The sequence below is a fragment of the Contarinia nasturtii genome, unplaced genomic scaffold (assembly GCF_009176525.2).
Source record: "Contarinia nasturtii isolate CC-2019 unplaced genomic scaffold, AAFC_CNas_1.1 Cnas_scaffold_1627, whole genome shotgun sequence".
NCBI lineage: Eukaryota > Metazoa > Arthropoda > Insecta > Diptera > Cecidomyiidae > Contarinia > Contarinia nasturtii.
The window spans coordinates 898191-918409 of NW_022198962.1; the positions used below are offsets into that span (position 1 = coordinate 898191).

Sequence of the window (20219 nt, forward strand, 5' to 3'; positions counted from 1 at the left end):
CACACACACACACACACACACACACACACACACACACACACACACACTCCAAACGGTCCTATTACTTGCACCATTAATATTTCTCTTATTTTTTCTGTCGTCGCTGCACTCCACCACCGTTGTCGACATCGTTGTACCTCTGTGCGCCTCTTGTTCGCAGACACACAAATGAGAACTAGCAAATGATGAACAAAATTGCAACAAATAAAAAGTATAAAGCAAGCGAACTTATTGCATTAAAATACATCAAACGAAAAATGATTATTTAACAACTTATAACTAACAAAGTATGCAATAGCATAGAGTGGAATTGGTATTAATTATAACCGAGCGATAAAAATAAATACTACATCGCTATTTGAAATGGGCACACACACACACCGCACACCACTGCCCGTATCTTCAATTGCGTCTGTGTGAGTGTCTGAGTGTGTGTGTGTGTGTCGATGTGCATATAACTTTGCAACAGCTGCATAAAATGCCAAGTACTTTTGAACTAGTGAAATAGTCGTGAAAATGAAGATGACGATAGTTTTGCGCATTCCACGCAATTTTCGAGAGCGACTTGCATACACACACTCACCGAAAGAGAATTGAAGAAAAGTTACAAGCATTGTATTTTAGCAACAATGTTCCATTTACTAAATCCAATTCAAATGCATGCACTCTTGTGCGCACAGAGACCAAACCAATGTGGGGAGAACACACAAGCCGAGCCATCACATACAGGAAAACATTGTATTGTATTGTGGCATTTGTATGGTAACGATGAACTGTAAAACACTGAAAACACCAAAAATAGATGAAATTCACAGAAGAAGAAGTGGCAAAAAAGCCTTTTACCAGCAAATCGGAGCCGGAGTAAAAGAGAGATAGAATGAATCTGATACGATTCCATTATAATAAAATGAATATAATTCGGTGTTGCCGTTGTTCGTTTTCTCTCATTTTCATTTGCCGGATCATTATGCCACACATTTTCTTGGAAAGCACATGAGATGCGGAAGTGAGTTTTTTTCTCTCTCTCTCGCTTTTTCACTCTTTCCCGCTCTCCAACATATATTTCACCAGATGAGAAATGTGAAATGGCATCACAAAACAGCCTCTGACAGTGTGGAGTGAATGAGAGAAAGTGAGTATAAACAAAAAAAAAAAAAAGATGACAATGTCATTTTGGCTAATGTTGCTCGGATCTTTTACGGCAGTGAATTATAAAATTGACATAAACAACAATAACAAACAAACAAAAAGCACATCGGCCTTTTTTCGCTGTTCTTTTGTCAATCTATCAGTAGCATTGTTTTTGTCATTGTCATAAAGAAAATTGTGGAATGGTTTTCATTTCCGGGCAACGTATAAAATTACAAAGAGCGCAAAAGAGGCGGACAAAAAAATATGTAACTCGTGACATTTCACTCTTATCCGATGTTTCGGCTGTTGTTAGTGCTTCTTTTTTCGCCCTGTCTGTTTATTATGAATCTGAGACAAGTGCACGCATTTCACAATAACAACAACAATAAAAATGATGAAAACACTCTGATATGTCTTCGCAACCGAAAAACCGAAACAACTCTCTCAGAACTCACTCGGCAAAATGGAAAATACCAAAGCCGTGACTGGCAAAGTTTTCAGTTGCTGCTTTATTTGCACCACACATCATTCGATACGTATTCCTTTCTCGAGTGTCCCTTGAAAATATGATAGAACGCAATAATTTGCCATCAGGAAAATGTGGAAATACAGTAGAGAGTGCATAATGGATAGGCGTTATATTGAGCAGTGAAGACGAGCACCCGCGCATGTAAGCCACAAAGCTCGTAGCTCAATCAAAATGTGAATTGTGTTTTGTGTGTGTGCATTGGAACGTCAAGAGGCGAAATAAAAATGATTGTCATCATTCCGCTGGGTTGTTTTACTAGATTTTTCACAGCGCATTCGGTTGCTTTTCTTCGTTCGAGTTGTCACACAATGTGATTTGGTGCGACAATGTTGTTGCTGCCATATGAAATAATCGTGTCAGTTGAATTCACGCACCGCACGGCTTTATCTCTATTAATTTCTCTTCATTTCCATTTATTCACGCTCGTTTGACCATAATTCATTTCCGTCCAGTCAATCTTCATTGAATTTCATTTCGGTTTTTGCTTGCAAGCACACAAACATTTCGTCAGCCGAAAAAATATAGACAAAATAGCGCTTAATGTCGGCTCTCATCAGCAAGAGATACAGAGCGCAGCATTTTCGGTCAATTCTCTCTGGCATTTGCAATATAGTGGAGAGAAAAAAATGTTGCACCATTAGAGACGACAATGATGACGATAAGAGCATACACATCTATTTTACTCGATCTATCGTTCAACTAACGCTCCACTCAACTATCGAAAAACTTTCCTCCAGCATTTGTCACGCACACACACACACCAACACAAAACAGCCGACGGGAATTTGAGATATGGCCGTCAAAGTAATTACACTCCCGAATATCGTGATCTGGTTCCATAAACATCATCACTCTTGACATAATTTCCAAGTGTGAATAGTCGAATTGGATGTGATATAAAACAATATCTATCGTTTCTCTTTCGCTTTTTTCTCTTTTTGACGAATCCAGTCGAGGACACAAAATTTATTGAAACCTACGCTCGTAAAGTGTGTTGATAATTCATGTTTATAACGAGTGCCGCCAAGACAGCTGAAGTGTGCTGAAATACTACTCATCATAAAAAAAGTCGCCTATTTTTATGTTTTACGATCATCATTCGAAGAAATCCTAAAAAATAACATCGTTAGCGATACAAAACAGACATTTTTTTCATGTTTAACGTGTTCGTTTATCACATTGAATTGAAATTTAGCACACACATACAAAAAATGTGGCGCAGCAAAGAAACATCGCCCAATGGGCACATGAATGAATCGACGTTGTTTTGAATGAGCGAAAAAAAGTCCATTTTATATCAAAACATGTTGGTGCTTCTTTTCTCAAGATCCGACCGCAAAAAAAGGATAACGCGAAATGGTAGACGAAATATAGCGAACACGCAAACGGACGAAGAATTATTTTATGAATGACCATTTGGCCTGAGGAGCCAAAAAAAGCGGCATCCACAGCAGCAAACAAACGATAAAATGGAATATGACAACTAAATCAACGACATTAGGAACGGAAATAAAAGCCAATGAATCGAAATTGAGTCGTTCGCCACTCATTGGCTTTGTGTTATTGATGCTTTTGGCTATATGCCTCAATTTTATTTATCGAAACGATAGTAACAAAAAAAAGTACATGAATACAACAAGAGGAGAACTTTTGACGATCCGATGAGAATTAAAGTATTAGATACCGTTTTGCCGTTTTTTTTTTGTTCACATTCGATCGATAAAAGAAGCCGAGGAAAGTAAAATGAAACGAAGAACGCGTCATGGTCGATCGAATCAAGTGGATATGAGCTAAAATCGATTGCATTTATGAATGTGTATCGTTAAATTTGTACAAGTTCCGAAAAATTGGTTTTTGGTCAGTGATGAAACGAAGCGAAACGAAGCACAAAATCCATGATACGAGAAGAAAAAAAAGAGGAGATGAGCCAAAAGGTTTTATTGGCTTTTCAATCGTCTCAAGCAGGAAATAAAATTTACAACGAAAAATACAACAACAAAAGAAATAGATAGATAATAGAGAGAGGGAGAGAGAGAAAGAGCGAAAAAGGCGAAACGAACTTCAATGCCCATCGGCTTTTGATATTGAACAGTAATCACATCAAACGAATAATCCTCTTGAAACGTTTTGTTTGATTTTGAAAACGACAAAAATGGCTCCTAATCTACGGATGAAACCCCGGAAAACGGTCCACTTTTCATTGATTATTACGAAACACTTTCATGAGTTCTAGTTCACAATGTACACTTATGTGTGCGGCAGAGAAAGAGGAAGCAAGAGATATCACTTGTGTGTACAGCATTAAGGAAACAAGGAACATTACGCGAACATGACGACGATGATGATGACAAAACAAGAACAAAACGCATCAATCGAGTTTATGTTGAGATTCTCTCATTCTCTCCCTCTCGCACACAGAAGTAGCAACATCTTCCGTTCTCCGAAGAAAAAAGAAGAAACTTTAAATTTTCAACAACACAATTCACCATTTTGATACGATAAAAGCGCCCGCGGCATCCTTTTCGACAAAAGTTCTAAGTGATACAAGTTGCAACACTGGGTTGTTATAAATGTTATACAGTGGAATATAATCGATTGTAAATTACTTGTCAAGCAGTTTTTCGTCTTCAGATTTTTTTTTCTTTCTTTCCATGCCGTTCTCCGTACAAAGTCTATAAATTCGTCTGAGACGATAATAGATTTACAGAACAATGCATACTGATGTTTCTGCCGGCGGCTGCAATTTTCGTATTAATTTAACGAACATGAAATATGCATTTTTGAGTAGAATCGTCATCGTCTCACTTACAAATGTAAATAAAATTTCAACTGTACAAGAGTACAAGTTAAGACATTATTCTTTGGGAAATATTTTGGTAGATAAGTTTCTTAGCGACAATTTTCGCATGCATGGGATATATTGATACATTTAATTTTGAGCATTGAAGCAATGACGCTGAAATTCAACACGAAATCAAACATAATTAACGATATGGACTTAACCATTCGCAATGGAAATGTAGTTTTAAAAAAAGTTTTCTTTCTAACGAAGTAATGCGATATCCAACGAAAATTGTGAACGCAACGCTTGAACACAATTTCCTGGAACTTTCATTACCAAATTCCATTGAGCACCGAAGTGTATTAACAAATGATGTGAACACATTCCGGCCAATGGTGCAGTAGCATCTGCGCTGTTCGTTTATTTCAAGTTCAATTTTCCGTTTGATAAATAATAAAAAGCTTGTCATTTCATCCATAAACTTCAGAAGTGGATTTTTCAATTGCTTTATTTGCTCTGTTGTAAAAAAATTTCCTGATATTCTCATTGTTGCTGCATGCACAAATGAGAAATGGCATGGCACTGCTCTGGTTCCATCGAACAAATCACTATCTTGCTTACTCTTTTTCCATGCTCGCTCGTTTGTTCGCCCTCGCATTCTTTTATTCGTTGGTTCGTCCATTCTGCTACAAATGAGCGCGCGGAAAATTGTTCTTGTTTGACTTGAGTGTTTTTATGAATGAGAATCTGTTTTTCATTGGCTTGAAAATTTTTCTTATTCTCGCTGTCTGCCATCCATCTTCATAGAAAAGTGAAAAAAAAGAACGTTACATACATATAATGTATTTTTTTGCTCGTCGCATTTTCTACATTCAATTGAATTTCATTTGATTTCAATGCAACGCTGTAACAGCAACAATGTGCAATTGTGCACACACAAAAAAAGCGCTCACAGTATGAAATTGACGGAGGTCTTCGGGAAACGAAATGAAAACAATTTTTCCATAAAAATTATGAGTTTTGCTCGGTCGAAACGTCGTTACAATGAAAAACAACACGGAAAATGAACCTCAAAACTCTCAAACGCAGCGCAAAATAACAGATAGAGTGGAAAAACAAATGGTGGTCGTGACAATGGCAACATTGCCGAATAAAAGCGTTTCCAAAAATGTTTGTGCGAACAAAAGCGAAACAATAAAGCACACAACTAATCTCGAGATTTGTGTGTAAAATGTAACCTTTTGTAATTTATTATATTTTCATTTCAAACAATATCAAGAACAGGACTAGTAAATTTTCTTTAAGAGCGCAATAATAAAGGACGACAATGAAAGAATGCAAGAGAGATAGAAAAAAAAGAGAGAAGAAACAGTGGATGATGATGTCGATGACGAAAAAGTAAGCAAAAGAAATTACTTCACGAAAATACAAGGCAAATAATTGTCATAAAGCCGAGCAAGCAATTCATCTGTTGTTTATAGAACGTAAACAAGTGTTGTGTGCAAGAGCGCACAGAAAAAAAGCGGCAGCATAGCACCGTAAACAGTGTGCATTTACAACATAGTCTCAAGAATATATCAAAAGAATACAAACGATAATGACCTGAAAATTGCAAAACAAAACTGCAGAAAAACAACCCGGCAAAGTTCGAATGGGCTGCAAGAAAATGAGCAGAAGAGCATAACCGAGTCAAAGAAAGCTAACAAAAAAATGTAGTATATACATATAAATGATATGGCAGCATTGAACAAAGTAACGATGCACGAGCGCTCGCGCATCATGTACTGAAACGAGACCGGAAATTATCAAAATGTCTGCACTGAAGTGGACTAACTACTTGACATTTCAACACACATACAGTGCACACTACAGATTGCCACGACAAAGGAGCCCAAGGACAAAGACAAAAATGCTTTACACAAAACGGTTTTCACTCCGCAGATATATTGAAGAACGCACAATTACGCTTCAAGTTAGTGCACAAGAAAATATATAGCACTACAGCGATAACGATTTGATCGCCTTTAAATTGAAGTTGGACAAGATGACGAAACGAAAAAAAAGATGAGCAGAGAATGTGAAAACATAAAGATACGCATAAATTGAAATAACGAATTTTCTCGCTGATGCGAATTATGCCATGTTCAGTGCGATGACGATGCTTAAACCATCTCAATAAAATGAAAGCAATTTGATTTCTTCTCCAGTTCAGTTTCATTGGGTTGGGTTTGACTGTCTGTGTCCCTCTGTGTCTGTTAGTTGCAATGATGATAGTTGTAAACAATTTACACCAATTGCCAACAAAAGAACATCTGTTATCACAAGTGGCCGTTGTAAAAAAAAAGCAAATACGAATTATATGTGTTGTGTGCTTTATGGTTGGGCAGAGATAGTGGACTATATGTGTATACTCTGTTCGGCACATTTGCCTCTCGGAGTCTGTAAAAAGTAGAAATTTGGTAAAAACAATCCAAGCCATGGTCTAAGATTACAACGAAAAAAAAAAAAATATCAAAACAAAAATAATTTAGTCTATAACTTCAGGGTGAATGCCCAATTTTTTGTTGTTTCTTTCGGCGAATGTAATCCAAATCAAAATCTAAACCAAACCTCTTCGCCCTTTCACGTTCATTCACTTGCAATGAGATTTTCAATCTTGATAGCATTGTTATTTTATACCATAGACATTCAAGTAGCAAAACTCCTTGCAAAACTTTATGCATATATTTTTTTACAAAGCTTAATGTTTTTTTTACCCTGTCCAAGATGAGCAGAAAAAAGCAATATTGTAACATCATCTCTACCTCGTCGGATCATTTTACATTTGCATATGGTTTACCCACCGTGTAGCCTTTCTCCATTTACATTTTTTTAACATAAACAAACCACGTTTATATATGATACCGCCAAATGTTTGTTTTTTTTTTTATTCAACTCATGCTACTTGAAAACTCACTCCAGAGAACAGTGCCGAAATAAACCCATTTACATTCGCATCCTAAACGTAAAAATGAAAATGTATGAGTATAAATTTAATATTGTACTTACGGCTTAATCGTAAATTCTCTTTCATTTCGAAAGCGCACGTATCGCAGAGACAAAGATGACGAAAAAATCAGAGACATAATTCAAAAAACGGTGAAAGAATATGCTAGAGATGACGGTTCAATGCAGCCATAAAAACTTCAATCCTTGAGCTAGATATATGATGAGAGAAATGATAACGGTTAAATAGCATTATACATGAATTTGAATGATAGCTAAGATGCACTGCTTCACTAGTCAATACACCCATACAAATGTCATTAATGCAGACGATCATATGAAAAATGAATGAGGTATTCAAATAGCCGATTAAATGCGTGTGGAAAAAAAGTGACGTATATTAAATGCGACCTAATGTGCATTTCTCATATTTTTCTCATTCTCCGCCGCCCCTCTCTTCCTCTATCTCAGTGTAATTTGAATGGCCTTTGGCCGTCAAATCGGTTGAAATGTGTCGCATCCGATGTGGAAAATCTGTAAGTTGTGTCCATTTTCCCTTGCACGGCTCACGCCAAAGGAGCGTGCATCATATTGCTCTTGTGATTTCACTTTCGAGTGATTATTATTATGTTACAATTTCTGTGCATCGTTTTGCTATTATAGCGGCCATTAGTTACTTTTTTTACGACAATGTTCGTCATATCCATTAGTGCTAATGGCAGAAAAGTTTTCCCTTTTTGCCTATTTCCACATCGTTCTTTCGATTTCGATGACAATGGTGAGTCGTCAGTTATAACAACGACACGGTACGCTCAATTCAAACATATATTTGCCAGCATCATTCTATCTCCAGTCCATGTCGATGCCCGTACGCCCGTTTGTTCACTCATATACTTTTACACTCATATATATATATATATTTCGGGCGGAAGAATCATTCGAAATTTGTTCACATTGTTCAGAAGGATGTTCACGCGTGAAAACCGGCGACAAAGGACAACAATCAGTTGAGTGCTTTTTACATTTTCCGTTCTTTTTATTGTGTTGAATTCACTTTTGTTGTTCGATTTAATGGAAATTTTCACCGAAGAAGAACTAGAAGAGTCTTGTACATCAGTTTCTTTACCATTTGACTTTTGCTTTTTCGCAAACCAGCATCGCGCTCTCACACATAACTCTCATTCTCAAACGGGATTTTGCTTTCAGCGTGAAAAATGGCCAGGAAAAACTTTGAAAATATCACGAAAAGATGAAAAATTGCTCATATTTGGTGAAATGTTGAAGCCAAGATAATGTAAGAGGCTGGGCGGTTGTACATTATTCATGTCTGTCTCTATTCACAGAATTTATTGACGTGAACATTTTTTGAAAGTATTTGAAATGAGTGTGACCGAAAAAAGAAGAAATAGTGAAAGCAATGCGAATTGATAAAATTTATATTGAAATTTCTGTTCGGTTAAACATTTCAACTTCCGTGATTTCTCATCGACTCTTGAGCGAAGATGCCATATAAATTCTTCACATATATATAATCGACGGTTATCAAATTGGAATTTTTTTTTTCTTGTCATGGTTTCCATTCTTGTTCAATTATTTACATGACGATAAACGAATTCAGCAACTTTTAATGTGGGCAACCACATGTCTGCATTCTACGGAATCAATGATAAAGAATAGGCGGTTGTGTTTGGCATCTGTTTGCCGTCGATGGAATGGTAAAGACACGATATGTGAGCTTTTTTCTCGTCTTTATAGTCGGTTTCTATGATTCTTTTATTTGTGGTTTCACAATTGGCTAATTTCACTTTACAAACAATGACCGAATATAGAGACAGAGCACCAGAAATGCTGTCATGCGTAAACTAATTCGATTTGATCTTTTAATTTAATGGAATGCATTGCGCTCCGGAACTGATTGGCTGAACTTATATAGAAGATAAGCCATGAACACACACACACAAACTAATAGCAAACGGTTCTTTTCAATTACAATCTTGGCCGAAATTTATCTCACTTGAAAATTATGTTTGAGCAGGAAAAAAGGCAGGACAAAATTCAGCCCATTTCCCGAAATATCACTTTTCAAGCACTGAAATAATAAATATTAGAGATTATGTCTTATGGAAATGTGTGTTATTACCGAAAAATAAATAGACCGAATTCGAATGCATCCATATTTCGGTGAGACAACATCAAAAAATAAATACAAATTGAATAAACAAATAAATAAAATGGTCTTTTATTCTAATTTCTATGCATACCCACATCAATGCGTATTATCAAGCAAATGATATTTTCGCGCATTCTGCTTGTGACAACTCCATAACTGGTGGTGCCAACGCAATTATCCTTGTTTCGTATTTATTTATGAAAATGAAATTTGAACATTTCATTTTCTTAAGCCATATGCCACGGTATGTTTTCGTATTTTAATTTGGGCTTTTGAGAAGAATTTGCACAAAATTCGATTATTATACGGTGTTTTCGTCTCTATTTCGTTGTGACAGTCACACAAAACCCCGTAACCCAATGACATACAATTTACGTTTCAAGTGCGCGCTCACACACGCACACACGCACAAACAAAATATCAAATGCTACATTTGAAAGGCAAATAAACAGCTAAACAATTTAGACGATGCTAAAGTCATTAGATGAATCCGCACTGTAATCGATTCGGTGGGAAAAAGCACCAGTTTAAATAAATAGAAAAAGGCATTTTCCAACAGAAGTGACCCTACTTTTGCAAACACACAGAACGCAATGATTGTGCCAAATTGTAACGCACCTTTCATTTCGCACACTGTGAATCGTGGCACAAATTTTCAAATTGGTTAGTGTTCCACGGCGTATTCAAAGGCATTTCGATAAATTAGAGCATTTTATTCAAAAAATAAACCCCAAACAAAGAGCATACTTCTCGAGTATAAAATGAGCCCGAACCAATTTTAAATCTAACTGCCTTCTTCATTCGCAAGAGACAAGATGAACGAAAAAAACACACACAGCATTTAGACTAGCTATTTCACAAGCAATTTGCAAGCAAGTGAAACAGTCACACGCAATGGTAAAGTGAGTGAGTAAAATGAAAGAGAGAGAGAGTTCAAAGTGTTTTCTGAGTGAATTGTATTCAAATCAGCTATATGGTGTTGTCAGTTAGGCAGTTAGCGAAATTGAAAATGCCAACAAAAAGCTACGCATCAAACAGAACAACAAAATACAATATAAGAACCAAATGTCTGGAAAAACGTTTGGCGAAGTTCGAAAGTGAAGATTTGGTTAAGCTTTGATACGACTAGTGACGTTAACAAGTATGGCTTTCTTCGTTGTCGTATTTTTTTTTTTCTATTCTTCGTCTATTCTTCGCTGTGCGAAAACTTTCGGTCGATTTGATTGTGTCTCTCTCTCATAGGAGAGCGTATAAAACACGTACTGCATATAGAAAAGTACATACATTTCAAATCGTAAAGTTCTCTGTTGTTTGAGAGAATGCCGAATCTGGTGGATGAAATGAAATTCGGGGTTGGTGCGTGTGCGACATAAAATGCCATTTAAACCGTCAAACAATTTACCTCATTTCCACTTATTGCATTTTCTTAACTTTAGCCAACGTCTTTTGGGGTTTTGTGAAATAACGAGCATTAAACTCACTTGTAAAAAAGTGAGTGAGTGTGGAACAGGGATTCGTATTACATGAGCCGACAGTGTATTCCAACTTGGATTGTCATTCATTTTATCTATTACATTTCGGTTGTATATACATTCATGATTCAGAATGGCAACGAATCGGGGGGATGGAGCGCAACTCTTTCGAATGCAAGTTAAGTCACTTTTCGAGCTCATTCATATGTACGGTATAGTGAGAGCCCAGCGAAATGTGAATGGGAAATTGTTGTCGTCGATGTCGACGCTGTGCAATGCACTCGACACAGCTCAATTGTACCATTTCGTTGCCATTGTAAACACATTTTTCTTTTCACAATTTTCCTATTCAAATCTGGCAGAAACGATTTTTTTCTCTCTCTTTCGCTCACCCTCTTTTTTTTATTTCGTGGAAGAACGTGCATGCAGAAACTTTTCGTCAACGCAGACATTAAGTACGCATACCGGAACTGTAAAAAAATGTGCAAAGAAATAGTTGAGAAAAGTCGAATTAGTGGTGTCTTGCACGCCATATTCGTGGTTACTAACGACACCGGTTGGAATTTTTGCTCTCACTTTGTGTCCCAAGAATTGAAAAAAAGAATCACAATAAATGGAAAGCTCACGTCGTCATTGACGAAGATAACAGACATTCAGAAAAGTTAATTCTTGGATGTTAGTGTGAGTGATTCATGTTTTTAATCTGGCTGTTAAATAGAGTCGATAGACGCGCATAAAGCGCACACCAACCAACATGGATAATAATTTTGGAGTCTGTCGATGGTCTCAACGGATAGTCGGTGCAAGAGCAATTGTGCTAATAATTAAATTAAAAATGAAATTGAATGAAAATGAGAGAGTGAGTGCGCGTTTGACAATTGTACGACCGGTGTTTATGCATTTCACCATCGTATGAGAGGCAAATTGTTGTTCATCCAGCGCTTGTCTGGATGGAAAATACGTACGCCACAGACACAATGACTTCGATGATAATAAATTTATTCAATCACGTAAATAAATAAAAGCGGATTCAACAACGCAACAGAACGATACGAAATTCAATTATTTATGCAAAACACACATACACACATCTGTACGAAGTACCATATAATGCGAATACTGAGATATTCGTGCATAAATTCATGTCTCAGGATCTGAAAGAGACGTGAATAGAGATAGAGTATTTTGTAAACGAGCGAATGGCTGAATGAATTTAGAATGTTGGCAACCGATGCCGAGATGAGAATGAACGAAAATCATCATTTGAGATGAGCATGATGTTGATTTGTATCGACATTCATTATAACACAATTGTTTTGTATTTGAATAGAAAAGTGACTCGATAACGACATAACAAACGCATATCGTCCGCCATGCCATAACAAACAAGACGATTGTACGATGCCTTTTATTGGTACATCTCTCACATACCCAACATGACTTATCGCCCATACACTTTGAGCCGTGTGTGATTAGTCATTTTCTCGCTTTCTGACATTCACCATCAAACCAGAGCTCACACAAATACACCACAAGTAGAAAAAAAAAACGAACGAACATTCTCACAACCGGCACAGGATAACTGAATTACTCAACGCAGACAAAGACAAAGTAGAAACAGCAGCAGTGGCAAAACAATGCGTACTACTCTAAGAAGGATCGATATTCATACGTATGTAACTTCATAAAGCGCGTGTGTGCGCGCTCGTTTCGGTAACTTTGCTCGTTCGAACGTTCATTTGGCATGTATTAGATATCACTTGACTATGATAAGATATTCTAATGATTCATACATTTTACTCATGGCCATATCTCTCTCACGCTCTATATTCTATTCATAATTTAATTAGAGCTTCTTCTGATGTTTCAATAAAACCGGCTTCTGAAGTGTCTATGGAATATTCGGTGCTGTCGTTTTGATCGACGGCAACAGCATTTAAGACATCAACATTTGCGTTTGCACAAAAACCTTTCAGCCAATCACAATGGGGAATAAAAAGCCAGTGTAGATGGTATTAACTTTTACATTACAAAAAGGGCTAATGGCCTTTGAGCATCAACTCAAAAAAGAGTGCAGCTCTCGCATACACAAATGAATTTTCTATAATTTCAATTAAAGTATGCAGAATTCAACAACATCTCTCTCACTCTCAAGCTTCTTATAAACTAACTATATTCACAACGCCCGAAAATCTAATTTATGAAATGTTCCAACTATTTACAATGTTCGCAATGCTGTTCCTTCCTTCATTAATTTTATGTAAACGTAAACGCTTTTCGTATCTCACGCTATCATCCATAATAATCATAAGCGAGACCTCGACGCAAATCCAGTACACATATTCGCATTTTATCGCTTTCTCTCTTGCTTTCACTCTATCTATCCATTTCTTGCTCCACTCCACATTCACAAAAGTCATAAGCGAAAATTTAATTGGAAATTTGTATAATATGCGCTCGTTCGTTCACTCGGTTTCAGTGATATGTGTAAGTGAGTGAGTGTGTGTGTGTAAAAAACAACAAAATGAACATAATGTCATTGCAAAGCTTTCTGTCGGACCGCAACCACATAATGGTGAACATGCTTATACAACGAATTCGAAATGGATTTCCTTATCGTTTGCAAAAAATCTCAAGAAAATGCGCTGTGAATACGGCATGAACAGTGCTACATTGACCGGATGCTCGATGGGCAATAGTGTGTGGTTCCAGCTGTGTAAAAGCATAGATGATCTAAAAAATGAATTTCATTTGAAACACCATCACCACCTCTCATCTCACAACACCCACATTTCTCTCCCTTCGAAACACTAATTTTGAACTGCAAAAGCTCAACTCATATGGCGATTTTGTGTACATGTGGCGCACCCCAACAAAATTCCATCCATATTGGTGATAGAGAATGCCTTGTCTGGGAATTGAATGAAAAATATACGCATAATCTTCTCCGACACCATCGAAGTCGGTATGAGTATAAATTATACAGCATCTATTTTGTTTCCGTTTGTCGGTTTGATATTTGGCAAGAATTCAACCAAACTCGTTTCTCTCTTTCTTTATCGCTTTCCCTGTTCGGCAATCCAATTTTCATATTGGCGACCAACCGAGCAAAACAACGATTTGTCGAAATGCATTTGAATGAATCTGAATGTGGGTCGATTGCTGTGCTTTCAAGACATATTACGGGTTCATGTGTGTCTCTGGTGTGCATGTGTGAAGAAAATGGTCGTTTACTGCTCACACTTTCATTCGATGAAACGGCCCAAGGAATGCCAGCACTTTAATCTTTTCGATATTTGCCTCTCACTTTATTTTAAAATATTGTCGTCTTGAAAGCATCACTTCGTATCGAAGGCTTTCCAAAATATGATTTCCATTTCCTGACATTTTTCTTTCGGTATACTCTAACATCACTTCATCTCTCTTGTGGTTCCGTTAATCGAACGGTTGATGACTGCCATTTTCCAATAGAAAAACCACATTTTTCACACTTTCTCTCTGTCAACGAACAAAAATTGTCGCTGTTGTGCTGTTTAAAATTTGCCAATTTCTGTTTATTGGAAGAAAAAAAAAATGTATACTTCGAGTTTCACAAACTTAAAGTTGATGGTCGATCTGTTTATTTCGGTTTGGCTTTGCAAGCAAACAGATACACCAATTTTTGTCCATCTTTTTTTTTCTGTTGTCGGTAGACGAACAGCACTTTGTGTGTTTGTACAGTGTTGTTGTAGTGCGTTTAGATTGTACAATGATTTGCATCGTTCATGAGATGGTCGACATGAGTAAACACATCGTTTTCGTGATGTCGATGCACAATACGCGCCAGGCACTATTCAATTTCGTTCGCATTTCGAGTGGTTGTTGGAATTTCCACTTTGCAGCCAACCAAAATGCAAAAGTACATGCGTTTACTTTGGTCTCCAGCATAAATATTGGCGCTCGTCTCATTCCCTAAGTCTCTATCTCTCTCCAATGGTCGCCATTTCTCGGCAAACACAACCCAATAACATATTTATAGTTGCACCATTTACCCAACAACTCTGCACTAAAACCAACTTACTTACACGATAAAATGCAAATAAATTTTAAGCCACGATAAATTTTTTGGTTCGTTGAATGAGCCGGAGTGAGACGAAATTGCATTCATGCAACACAACTGCATTTGGTAATAGTGTTGGCTACTGGGCGCATCCGATGACTTGAGACGAACCGAAAATATGGAAACTGCAATCGTCCGGGCTGATGCATTTAATTTTAATTCGCTCCATATATCCCACCATGGCTGCCGTTTTGCTTCACAAAAGGCCATTTGATAAATGCACATACATGCACTATCGCCGAGTTAGTTGCTGAAGTGATAAATGTTTTACGTTAATATATGTTCAAAATGCATGTTCGGCTTGCATAATAATGGAGAGTTTGCTGTGCGGTGGAAGAAGAAGGGCGAAGGGGAGAGGGGACAAGAGAAAGATATAGACCACCCACTCTTTTACAAAGAATTTTCGTTTTCAATTTACCAATTACATTCTCCATTATGCACATTTTCGTTTGTTGGCGTTTGGGCGAGCGCACATCCGCATCGCTAAGCATTCAGAAACGGAAATCGATATTGATATCAAATTAATGGTGAATTTTTGTTTGCATCATGCAAATATTATTCAAAATAAACTTCAATGGTTGGCTTTGTTTTAATGACAGTATATGGTGACAAAGGTCGCCAATTTATGCGACCGAGTCGACCGTGTTCATAAACAAGAAAACAATACTTGTGGTGAAGTGTGGCATAACGAACACAGTTGCAATATCATTCCGGCGGTAGCCATTGAGATCGAGCGAGAAAGAGAACCCTTAAGGCTAGACACAAAAGCGTAACAACCTTTTAAAATACACACATAAACAGTTCGCGCGTATGTAAATTCATTTCATGGAAGATTGTATTTTGTTTGATAACAATAAACGAACTCTCATCATATAAGTCTTTTGTTTTCATAATTTTCGGCAACAGACCTCAGCAAAGTTCGTTTGCAATAGCGCTCGCGCACAAATAATCTAACTTTTGTTTTCGACGGTTTTACGCTTAGTTTTTTGTTTGTCTTTTTTTCACTCTTGCCCGCTTTTGAGATTGAATGCAGAGAAAAATAACTTTTCCCCCAGACACATCTGGTGCGGTGAACATTTTTCTCGCACACACACCCAGCACATATATCGACTCTCAAAAAAGTTTCCATTCACAAAAATCGCCTATAAAGCTTTTCGTACACTCCATAATCGATTCCGTAATGACTTTTACTTCGTAACGACGAGAAATCTGTCGAAACATCGTCTATCGTTAAGCATTTTATCCGAACAAAATATTTGGCATATTTATATGAAAACATCGTAAACTTTTGCAAACTGCAAAATTCATAATTTTATTAGTTAACTCGATGCCATCTGTTTGAAAGTTGAATGGTATACGATCGTTTTTAGTATATATTTTTATGGCGAAATCTGCGCCATCGTCGTCTAGCCATGGATTTCATAAAAGTACTCTTCAATGGCTATTTTTTTTCTCTCTCATTTCGTTTTCATACGTGATTGAGTTGCCAGTTGCAGCTGTACTCTCTCGGAAAAAAATGAAACATCCATCGTAATCTTCAGTGTTTTGGTCGGGTGTGTTCATTTACACATTCGTTTTCTCACTTGTCTTTTTTCAGATCTACAACTCAGACAGAAACTTATTAATTTTTTTACGTTGAATTGTGTATATTTATCATACATGATTTGCCAGTTGATTAATTTCAATGTTGAGAAAAGTACGACTAAGAAACAGAATAGTTTCGCAATTGATAATTTTATTTTTGGATTTGGTCGTTTTAGCTTTAGCATCGAACTAATGGCAAATTTCAAAAAATCCATACTTTTATTCAAACAATAGAAATTAAATATTTTTTTGTTTTTAACAAATAGATAATGAAAAATGGAATTTTGATTACAAAAACCGAAACATTGGGTCTATGGTTCTGGTAAACTCTTCAGTTTGTTCCGTCTTTCTTCTTCCGTCACTTCATTTTGTTCCTTTTCTTCTTCTCTTTCTTCGATTTCTTGCATCGCTTTCATTGATTTGTGACCACAGACAAGAGGGAGACCAGCTATCTTACCAGCTGTCTCAATTGTTCTTCCAATTGTTTTCCCCCCGTTTATAACGGCTCGTTCTTGACCGATTAAAGCTGCACCAGCGCACAATTGAGTTGCCTCTGCGGTACCTAGATTACCGCAGGTCACACACGCAAGAGGAGTCATTGCAACTGTGCCAGCGTATCCTATACCAGACATGACCCCAAAGCCAACCGTTTGTACTGCATGTTTTCCTGCCTTGAAACCTGATTTACCAATTGATTTAGCAGTTCGAACAGTACCCTCGCCCATAGCTTTGACAACATTTTTGACGCTTTTTGCTTTACCTACACAATATGAACATCAATAAAATAAATAAAAAATAAAAATTTGTTTAAAATGTTCAAGTCTTGCAAAAATAATTGAACAAATATTATTTTATCTCATTATATGAATCTAAACATTTCTCTACACAATTGAATAATAAAAACTAATGGCTGCCTCCATTTTGGTGGCATTTCTTCAGAATGAATTCGGGAAAAAATCGGTCCTATTTGTCATCTACATCTTATTGGAAATCATTGTACACCTCCTGTAGCCATTCCAAATTTTTCTGCGATACTTAGACTACCGCAAGCCAAACACGCAAGATGGAACAATGCAACTTAATCCAACAATTCATACACACCCCCTTCATAGCCAACAGTACAATGCAAACTATTCTATCGATTCTCTTCTAGTACGATAAACGAGAGCATGTTTTTTCATGGTAAAAATGGTTAAAGAAGAGCACGTATTTCGAGCGATTTAGTTTGTAATAAAAGAGAGTAGGTTTTGGTTCATTTAAATTTTACGAAAGGAGTGTATGTGATTTGGTTAAATTGGCTGGAAGTAAAGGAGAGTACGTTATTAAATTATTCTGGTTGAAATAAAAGTGAGTATGGGCGAAAATAATTAATATTTAACATTTTTAGATCTGAATGTAACAGGCGCGCAGAATCAGCAACATTAAATCTCTTCGTATATTAATACAAAATACTATTTCATAACAGCACGATAACATTAACGGGTGAATGAAACGAATGGAGTCTGTGTTGTCGTCATAGGCACACATAAACAACAATACGTATCAAACCCGAATGAACATGATCTGTGGGCTTGATAAGTCACACAGAGACGGCATTTGCTATTGTCATTGTTTGTTTGTGTTTTTTTTTATTCGCGCAACTGTGTGACTGCTTCTGCGCGCCTATTACATTCGAATATTATTTGATCCGAAAATATTAATTATTTTAACCATTTTTATAATTTTATTTCGATGTAAGTGAATAAATACAAACTCTCCTTTATTATAAACAAATTCAGTTGAACTACATACTCCCCTTTTGCGAAATGGATATGGCCAACAACTTACTCTTTTTAAGTCAAACTAAATACCTCAAACTACATACTCTCTTTTATACATTTTTAACTGTTATGCGACTTACTCCCCTTTTGCTATTAACACAATAAACAAAAGACATACTCTCCTTTTGAAATATTTTCAGCTCAAAAATGACATACTCTCTTCTCGATATTTTCAATAGAATTGATAATTTTATTTTTGGATTTGGTCGTTTTAGTTTTAGCATCGAACTAATGGCAGATTTCAAAAAATCCATACTTTTATTCAAACAATAGAAATTAAATATTTTTTTTTGTTTTTAACAAATAGATAATGAAACATGGAATTTTGATTACAAAAACATTGGGACTATGGTTCTGGTAAACTCTTCAGTTTGTTCCGTCTTTCTTCTTCCGCCACTTCATTTCGTTCCTTTTCTTCTTCTCTTTCTTCGATTTCTTGCATCGCTTTCATTGATTTGTGACCACAGACAAGAGGGAAACTAGCTATCTTACCAGCTGTCTCTACAGTTCTTCCAATTGTTTTCCCCCCATTCAAGATGACTCGTTCTGTACCCATGAAACCTGCCACACCGCACTCCTTAACTACCTTTCCGGTACCTAGATTACCGCAGGTCACACACGCAAGAGGAGCCATTGCAACTGCACCAGCGCATCCTACACAAGCCATGACCCCAAAGGCAGCCGTGCGTGTTGCATGTTTTCCTGCCTTTAATCCTGAGTTACCAATTGATTTAGCAGTTCGAACAGTACCCTCGCCCATAGCTTTGACAACATTTTTGACGTTTTTTGCTTTACCTACACAATATGAACATTATATAATGGCTTTTATTTGAATCACTACAAATACTTACCAGAACCAGCATTTGCGCATGGAACTAGGAGCTGAGAGAATGAAAGTAAAAAAATTAAATAAAAATTGCAGCCAAAATTCGAACCTTGTATCGTCTTTCAGAAAATTACCTCCAAAGTAATAATTGAAATGAAAAACAAGCTTAGCAATTTTCGATTCATCTTCTCTTCACAAGCTTTCACAATCGACTGATGATTTACATCAATTAATTCGGTTTATATTCATTTTCAATAGATACAAATTGTACATTGTACAAAAAAATGTTGAACAATTTTGTTTTTCTTATAAAACAGAATTTCATATAGCGTCACTGCATTTTAACTTCGAAAGGAACCAAAACACCTGTGTGTTTCTACGTTTTGTTTTCTCATTTTCAATACAGAATTGGTTTCAATTTCACAGAACAACTTTTCAAATTTCGGTTATGAGTACATCAATTAATTGGGCTTATATTCATTTTCAATAGAAATAAATTGTACATTGTATAATAAATTTTTTTTTGAACTATATGAGAATTTCATATAGCGTCATTCCATTTTCATTTTTCACGACACTTCTCACGACATATTACAAATTTTTTTTAAAAGAATTTATGCAAATACGTCACATAAAATAAATAAAAAATAAAAATTTGCTTAAAATGTTCAAGTTTTGCAAAAATAATTGAACAGATGTTATTTGAAATTTTTATGAAGTCATTCGATTCGAGTTGTTTTTATAAAGTGCGTAGTACTTTTTATGAATATTTTCAAAAGTCATTTAGAGTTTTATACTCTTGCATAGAAATTTCTAGGCTC

General features: G+C 36.3%; 2 protein-coding genes across 4 annotated transcripts in view; one reads left to right on the top strand and one right to left on the bottom strand.

The window, feature by feature from the left end:
• The window catches only part of LOC116346661 (uncharacterized protein DDB_G0283357), an 89808-nt gene that overhangs the window by 4852 nt on the left and 64737 nt on the right, over positions 1-20219 (top strand). The gene's annotated exons all lie outside the window — the stretch shown is intronic.
• On the bottom strand, positions 16647-19646 carry LOC116346662. Of its 3 annotated transcripts, XM_031776835.1 has the most exons (4): positions 19533-19646; positions 19424-19454; positions 17045-17512; positions 16647-16767 (listed from the first exon to the last, which is right to left on the bottom strand). In XM_031776835.1, the coding sequence occupies exons 1-3, from the start codon at positions 19581-19583 to the stop codon at positions 17064-17066; spliced, it is 531 nt and encodes a 176-aa protein (XP_031632695.1). In that variant the 5' UTR covers positions 19584-19646; the 3' UTR covers positions 16647-16767; positions 17045-17063. The 3 variants fall into 3 exon arrangements, with proteins under 3 accessions (XP_031632695.1, XP_031632694.1, XP_031632693.1); XM_031776834.1 differs by lacking the exon at positions 16647-16767 and having other exon boundaries at positions 16887-17512; XM_031776833.1 differs by lacking the exons at positions 16647-16767; positions 17045-17512 and adding an exon at positions 18774-19367 and having other exon boundaries at positions 19533-19635.

Bases quoted from the DNA above. Each gene is read 5' to 3' on its own strand.
- LOC116346662 (XM_031776835.1), bottom strand. From the start codon at position 19,583: ATGAATCGAAAATTGCTAAGCTTGTTTTTCATTTCAATTATTACTTTG. The intron at 19,455-19,532 runs GTAATTTTCTGA...TCATTCTCTCAG, and splicing joins TTTCAATTATTACTTTGGAG to CTCCTAGTTCCATGCGCAAA. The intron at 17,513-19,423 runs GTAAGTATTTGT...CATATTGTGTAG, and splicing joins ATGCGCAAATGCTGGTTCTG to GTAAAGCAAAAAGCGTCAAA.